This window comes from Apaloderma vittatum, unplaced genomic scaffold, assembly GCF_000703405.1.
Source record: "Apaloderma vittatum isolate BGI_N311 unplaced genomic scaffold, ASM70340v1 scaffold13540, whole genome shotgun sequence".
Lineage (NCBI taxonomy): Eukaryota > Metazoa > Chordata > Aves > Trogoniformes > Trogonidae > Apaloderma > Apaloderma vittatum.
This window is the reverse complement of record NW_009696255.1, coordinates 10,205-18,380: the sequence shown is the minus strand read 5'-3', so window position 1 is coordinate 18,380 and position 8,176 is coordinate 10,205. Positions and strand designations below refer to the sequence as shown.

Here is an 8,176-nt window from a genome sequence, read left to right as displayed (position 1 = left end):
GCTGAACCTGCTTTCGGAGCCTTTTTGTGTAGCCAGTTTCATTTTTGAAGTTGTTCACGGCCTAGAGGCAGAAAACCATTTAAAAAAGGTAGTATGAACCTTCAGTAGACACACAAACAAAAGCCTCCACAGGGAAAAAAATTACTTATCTATTCCTGTGAATGTCATTAATCCTAAAAGAAATCAACATACATACGAAAACAGAAATTAAACACCAGTATCAATGACTGGCGAGTCAGAATATCTGTACTTAAAGCACTTCTGTGTTACCACCAAATCGAAACCGAGACAAGCACCTTAAATGAGAGCGTCGCCTGACTTTGCCAGACGGTCTCTAAAGAGCTGTAAGCTTCCATAACAATAGATCACGTATGTGAAAAGTAAATTCAGCTTTACTCAATCTAGCCTTGCTTAAGGAGATGTAAACTAATATTTTCTTCCCTTTCAGCTTTTTACAAATAGACTTTTCTTACAAACAGTTTACACATAAGTAATCACGTTACCTGGCGTAGGAACTTATTGGCAATTAAAGCATCGGGAGAAACATCCGTCTGATGACAAGTTGGGCATGTATGTTCCTCAGACTCCAGCAATGCTGTCCGAATACCTGCGAACCATCAACATACTTTTTAGCCAAACCACGGAAATTTGTTGGGTTCTAATCAATTATAAAACCACAAACAGGATTAACGGGTGAATATGGTCTTGAATAGAGAGCCTGAAGCTATAAATGTTCAATAGCGCAAAAAAGATTCTAGTATGCAGCAAATAACTATATGGTTTTGATATTTCACTAGTGTAACATTTGAAGGTGTAGAGCAGGCTGTGCCTGGATGTTACAACAACTCTTTCTTCCATCATCAAGCACGCTGAGAAGTCAACAAGGTTAATGAATAAAACACCTTTCAAAAAACCCTTAGCAGGTTTGAGTTCTGAAGGGTTTAACCAACGCTCCCATGGAGAAGAACGCAGATTAAAAGCCTGACTGCCTGTTTGCTGCAGACCCCAGGAAGTCACTAGAGCCGAGGATGTTGATTTGTATGAGAGAAAGCGCTGTGCACACCCTAAATGCAGGTAATAGCTACTAGTGTGATCACCTGCACAACTACACGCTTTTCTCCTACTCATCCTTCCACATGTAGAGGATTTAACTAGATACACAAGAAGGGTAGAAAGCTTTCTGCCTTTTTTCCTTTATATGAGGAAAGCTCTTTCCTATTCAGGGTCTACTGAAGTGTTAAACAGAAGTGGTGACAGGTTTTGCTATCTCCTATTTCTGCTTTCAGAGATCAGATGTGATGTTTAGAATGAGCAAAACAGGAGTAAGACTTACATTCGTCACAATAACTGTTTCCACAGCAGGGAATTACTACTGCATCAGTCATTATATCTTTACAAATGAGACATAATAACTCATCTGGAATAGGATCATCTTCTTCTGAGGAGGAGGATGGCTCCTCTGGTAAAAAGGGAGGCTTTTCTTTCTTTCCTATAGCATAAGCTTCCCTGGAGGAAAGGCGGGGAAAGAATAAAAAAACAGAGTTAAAAGGTGAGTAAAGGGAAACTTTTCCAGGCTTTGGATCTTAGTCTTCTCACTCCATATTAGCCTTCTAAAGCACAGACATTTAGTTTAACCTACTTTTCTAGAGCCACACCATCGGCATAGTTAGGGTCGAACAATTTTCCTTCTGCCCACTCACCGGATCAACTAAGAAATCAGACTAGAAAAATAATTTTTCGACAGCCAGAAATGAGGTGAAATGAATCCCATCTCTCCTTTGCCGGAGGGTAAAATTGCAGGCTCAGGACAGAACTAGCCTGCGAGTAACTACATTTTATCAATTTATGAAGTCTATGTTACAGCTTCTACAACAGCAGATCAGTGATCAAAAACCAGAAGTGCTACCAAGTGCCTTTTTAAACAGCCACTGTTTCTCAGCACACAAGAGTATTTTCTTAGTTTCTAGTAACAGGAAAACTTCAGTGTGTTTCACACATGAGATGTGATGAAAGTCAGAGGCGGAGGAAATCTCAGTCCAACAACTGTGTTTTAAATGTTGCATGAAGCCTTTGAAACATAAAAAGCAGAACAAGCTTTCCCAGAGAAGGATCCCTACTACGAATACAGATCCTCAGCACGCCCCAGGGCCAGCCAGGAGGGGTGACCAACAGGACTGCCCTAGGGCAGCACTGAAAAGCGTCACAGATTTTAAGGCTGAGACATAAAGGCAACGTCTCCTCTCCTGGGACTACACATGCTGGCCAACTCAGTTGCACTGCCCCTCGGACACTTCCGCACAGATTCTCTGGTTCGTTTTTCAGTCAGTCCAATTAATTCTGTACTTACGCATCGATGGTCGGTATCGCGTACTTCCCGGTGTTGGTCAGCATGGCGCCCTTCGTATTGGGATCTTTCACCTCCATCATGAAACTTCGGGGAATTCCTGTGCTCTTTTTAATTCTCGGAACAGACTCAAAATTTTTGTCCTGTTAAGAAAAGAAATGCAGATGTATCTCAAGACCTCCACTTAAAATGAGATTTTAATGATTATTTTAAGCAGTAAAAGCCTTCAGCCCTCTCCTTTTACCTAGCGAAAGGGCTGCTCAACTCAAATACTCTCCTGAGTGAGTATAGTCAGGATGTTCCAAAGGCCTGAGCGGTGTTTTGAACTCAATGAACATTCTTTGGCTTAACTTCAGGTTCCTTAAGGGTGAAGGATCCCTTCACTCGCCCTTCTCCCAGAGCAGAGACCCAAACCTGCTCCTTCTCCACCGCGCACCTCAGAGGCTGAGCTTAATCCAGGGCTCTCGGTCACTAGAGAAACTTCTAGTCACCGTCTACATACGAAGACTGAATTCCTATCTCATACGTATATACATTCAGTGACTAACATTAACTCAACCAGCGACTTCTATAATTAAAACATGCAAATATTCAATAGATGAGGTCAACAGAAACGCCTTCTTTTTACATGAAATACCAAAGCTTGTGAATTGTCATAATAAAAGTTAAGAACAAAGTTCAGGAGAAAGATGTATAGACGTATTGAATGCCTATGACCTAGAAAAATAGGAAAATGTTACATTTGTAATTCCAGGTTTCCCCTGAATTTGAAGGGCTTTACAGCACTGCCATGGAACCTGCCTGTCACCCCACGAGAAACAATTCTCATGGATTTAAGTAACGGCCAACACAAAAAAAAATTAAAACTATGAAACTCCAGAACCCCCCCCCAGTCTTACCCCATTTGTTGGGCAGTTCTTTATGTAGTGGCCAGGTTTTCCACAACGAAAGCAAGTATATGAAGGTGGAGGTGGACCCAAGGGTTTCTTCATGTAACTAAAAGGTTTCGGGGAAAAAAAGAAAAAGGTATGCATGTGTCTCTCTTGTTAAAACAACCAGCTCTACAATTTTTCCAAAATCTTCAAAGAACAGATCTGACACGATCAGCACTTACTTGACTGGATCATATTCGTGGCCAGACTGTGTCATCATAGCTTTTATTTTGTCTTCTTCAGAAGCATTGGCTTCAGCCAGATTGGCAGTCTGTTTAACAGGTAATTATTTGACACACACATTAGAAACACATTTAAGCTCACACAGCCAAAGACAACACCACTCATCCAATCCTGTAAAGAGCAGCACAGCACTAGCTGAGGTTGCATGAAAACAGCTGCTTATATAAAACACTTTTTGTCCTGAAGATGTTCTGGGGAGTCCTTACGCCATTACATGATGTTTCTGTGCCTGTTCACCTACTCAAAAAGAGCGTTCCTGGGCACTCAAAACCTTAGGCTCTGTTTGTACCTTACGTAAAGACTTGTGTAACCAATCCAATTTTCTTCAAAGTGGGCTGAAGCTATGCGCAGAAAAAAATAAAATACACTATCCAGTATTTTTAAACTGATTTTTAAGCTCCAGACTATTTGAAGGAGAAGATATCCAGTGTACATTTCTTTGAGAAATCTGTATGCAAGTATCGTCATTTACAGTTTGCAGCATTAAAAGGACACACAACTCAAAGAGAGTTGGGGAAGTTGTTTCCGCTTGCTGAAATTCAGCTTCAGACATGGAAGCATTAAAAGCAATCGAGGTTTTTATAACCCCTCAGCATGACAAAGAAATCTGACCATCACGTGCTGCAGGGAGGCCGAAATGCATACTGCCCCCTACTAACTTCCTCATTTTAAGTGATTTCACTACAGTAAGCACAACCTGTGGGGTTTTTTCCCAGTTGACTGTGTCCTTTTAACATACAAATTGTAATAATAACCTTACGCAGAAGTAGAGCTTCCAATTACTGAAGCCAGCTGATATTTTTTTAAAATCATATTTGTTAAAATACTTTTTATTACACACTAGTCCAGATACAAGCAGGGTCTAAGGGAGTGACTGTAAACGACTGGACCTTCAAGCACCTATCACTCAGATCAACCACTCGCGTTTTTGTTTTTATATGCATTCATTCACAAAAGCAACCAACTAGTTTCAACATTTTATTAAACGGTCGTTTCAAATACACAAGTTTTTCTCAACAGTAACATAATCCAGATCGACATCTATGAAATCATTTCCATTGACATTTACAGAAAACTTTACAGATACTTGACTAATTTGTTTGAACCCAAACGGTTTACAAAACACATCCAAAAACCCACCAAACATTAGTAGGAATAGACCAAAATTCAAATATGGCATTTAATACATAGCAATCATAAAACAGAGAACTGTGAACACATTGCCTCCACGCTAAGCCAGTCTGCGCTAGAGAGGTTCAAGGAGAGTAACAGTTTTGAGCGGCTTTATGTTCCGTTCCTGCCTTTTCCTGAAACACTGACATTTTCCCAAAAGCTTAGATGTGTACCCCACTTGGACAGCTCTTCACATTTTAGAGCAAAACTTCGCAAGAGTTTACAGAACCAAGGACATGTTTAGGGACAGCACTAATGGAGACCAATTCCTTTCGGTGGCTACCTTCCAATTTTATTTTTTTTTTTTGGCCAGATGTACACATTTTCTGCAATGGGAGAGGGAAGAAATTACCAGTGGGAAGAGACTTTTCTTTTTCTTAGAAATGAGCTCCAGCCTTTATTTCCAGAAGAACGAACTAGCTACCCTGCATCAGTACTAGTACTCTGCCTTCTCTAATCTTTGGAACTTTTGAAAACTAGTAATTCACTTGGCTAGCCCTGCCTTTTCCCCAAGTGCAGTCACTAGTGCTTTCCCAGACAAGGTTACACATCGCCGAGCAAAAAGATGCAAGCAGTTCCAGAGCAAAACATGGCATTACAACAGTTTCAGAAGGTCACAGCTGCTAATATGCCACGCATACACATTGGTATATTCCTATAAACAATTAGGTACATTTACACAATTTACACAGTCTGTGTTCAAACAAATTAGATCGTGGTGTCCACTCTCTCTATAGATATAGATATACTACAGCTTAGGAGTTGTGCAGCATTCATAGAATGGATCTGTAACTATAGCGACTGGAAATTCAGAATCAGCCATGCAATTGTCCGTGTTACAGAAACGCTTCTAGTTTGGCTGTGGCAAGCCCCCCTGGAATGTCCATAACTTACAGCCAATTAAATTCTTCTGTAAAAATTGTATTAGTTTCCAAGGCAAAATTAACGAAACGTATGAAAAACGGTAAACAGCTTCTGAAGTGCTTCTTCTCTGTGTCTTGAAGATGAGTAATACTGCAACATTATGCTGAGGCTGATAAGGTACTCCCCTTCCATCTTCCCAAACTGGGAACTACTCTTTACAGGATAGTATCAAAATATACACACATTTTAAAGGTAAAAGAAACACTTTAAGTTATGAAAAATTAAATTAAAAGTTTTGCTCAAATTACAACAGTTATGGGTCACAGGATAAATTTTAAAAAAGGAAACATCTTTTAAAAAGTATTTGACAAGAATATATATATATACCTTAGTAAGCTGGGCCAGTGAAATAGATGCAGAAGAGTCATCAATCTGTTCACAAAAAATTAAACACATATTCAAGTTCTACAATCAAAACATAGCAATAGTTAACCTCTACTGTAGTCTGAAAGCCTGCACTACGCCCTCTGAACGTCACTGAAAGAGGCATTTCCAACCCAGTGTCATTTGTATTTAGTCAAAGCAAAGTCCAAACCCAGGAAAGCTTAAGAGTGCTTATGTAGTTAATGAGAAGAAACTGTAATAACCAAACCCACTTGAGATCAACTTAATGCTCCAGAATACCTCAGGGGGGACCTTTGTCAAACACTGACAAAAGGGGGAAGGATCAATCTTCAGCTAAAAAGGATTTTAAAAATCATTTATTTGAGAAGGAAGCATGACTACAGAAAACTATTTTTTAGTGTAGTTTGTAAATGAATGAGTTAAGGTCTCGTCATTTCTAAATGCCCTGCTATGCTTTTAGGAACACGGTGCCTGCCTGTCAGAAGCAAGCCCAGACAGATCAGCCCTGAAACGGGAGCTCTGCCGTCCCATCTGCAAGTTTAAAAACGCCAAACTCGCCCTACCCCGCAGAACCCAGACCAAAACACCAGTGCAAAGCATCAGCCACAAAAGTAACCCACCACTTTGTCTAGAAAAATCTGCCTGCATTAGTTGAAGACATTTATAATAACACAGGAGTCTCTAGAAACTGGGAAAAGCCATTTCCTGTGCCGGCTCAGCCCACAGGCCATACCAGCCACATGGGCTCAGGAAGTGGGAGAATTCACCCACTTTTAGTAGCAGCCCAGTACTAAAAGAACAACAGCAGGAAAGTGTAAGTCGTGCTCCTGATGATGACAACATGGATTCAGAGTACAACCCTGTACTTTTTTCCCCACCATTGCAGCCCTAGTCCTCTCTCCCAGCTGCCTACCGGGACAGCTCACGGAGTGACGTCCCCAGCCCGCGCACAACTACAGTGTTGATCAAGAACTAATACTGAAGCCCAGGTTTCCACAAGTAAAAAGGGTAACTTTTATCTAGTTCCTTTATATTAAGCCACAAGCAGCAGTTAAACTTGCACTAGCAAAACATTATCACCGCTGGTTATACCTCAAGTTGCACAAAAATGACGATCAAAATTTCACAGTGTAAATGGAACAGCTCTCCTCAAGAGGTCACTAAGTCGATAAGAAGAGAGATTAAAACTCTTCCTCGGAAAAAGCTGTTGTCCTTTACTACCTAACAGAGTCGAAGAATTCATGACAGTAGTTTAGCAGGTTCTAGAGAAAAATCTCTACATGCAGAAAATGATTTCTAATTCCAGTTAATCATTCCTTCTCCGCATGTTTAGGAAAGCACATACAACATTACTGTATTACTAACTAAAAAGATTTTTACAACATGCCTTTGGAGAGGAATACCCAGATCTTCCCACTGCAAGTCTTACCAGAAGACTCCTTCTTTTCACAACATTTTGTACCTAGTTCTGTTAAAAAGGAAGTTTGATCAAGTACTCTGAAACTTCATGCACCATATGCCACTCTGTTTTACATGTGGAAAAACAGGTTTCTGCTCTCTCACGGCAGGCACAACCGCTATAAATTCTGCAGTTTTTCAGAAGCAAACAAGGAACTAGGAAAGCTCTCTCCTGCAGCCTAGCACTGAACAGCCTTGACGTGACCAGTAACTGAAACACAACGGTTAATAAACTATTAATTAGCTCCTGTATTTTTTCAGGAAGCAGTTAATGCATGGCCTGCAGGCAAATGTCATTTTTCTTAAAGGAGGTGATAGCACTCCTTTCCACTAAACAGCTTTCAAAAGTGGCAAAAAGATAATTAATGTGCCATTTATTTAGTGTGTTTGCCCAATGGCCATCTTCCAATGATCCTACATTCTTGTGTCTTCCTCCCTGCCCCCTTTTAAATTTCTACTGAAGCACTTCCTGCCAATTCCTTAAATCAATCAAATAGAAACAGTATCTCCACGGAACTTGTACACAACCCCAAGGTAATACTGCAGAATAACTGAGGAAAAACAAAATCCTGAACAAAGCTAAACTCCAGAATCGACAGTCCATGCATTAACTCCCATTTCATGCAGAAGCCTAAGTGAGCGTAAAGCAATTGGGACCGGGGACAGAAAAAGGGAGGGCCCGGCTGATGTCCCTGCTGGAGGTCTACAGTCCAGCCCCAGCGGCTCCCTCAGACCCAGGCGCTTGGCTGAGCTTCAG

General features: G+C 40.7%; 1 protein-coding gene across 1 annotated transcript in view; it reads right to left on the bottom strand.

Annotated features, from left to right (window-relative positions):
• Window positions 1–8,176, bottom strand: part of LOC104277485 (E3 ubiquitin-protein ligase RBBP6-like) — a gene marked incomplete at its 5' end in the record, with an annotated part of 23,136 nt that overhangs the window by 9,744 nt on the left and 5,216 nt on the right. The window contains 7 exon segments of the mRNA XM_009874130.1: window positions 1–61; window positions 504–607; window positions 1,334–1,506; window positions 2,348–2,487; window positions 3,244–3,340; window positions 3,459–3,547; window positions 5,944–5,988. The exon segment at window positions 1–61 is cut by the window's left edge and continues 316 nt beyond it. Of these exon segments, the coding sequence (XP_009872432.1) occupies window positions 1–61; window positions 504–607; window positions 1,334–1,506; window positions 2,348–2,487; window positions 3,244–3,340; window positions 3,459–3,547; window positions 5,944–5,988 (709 nt within the window).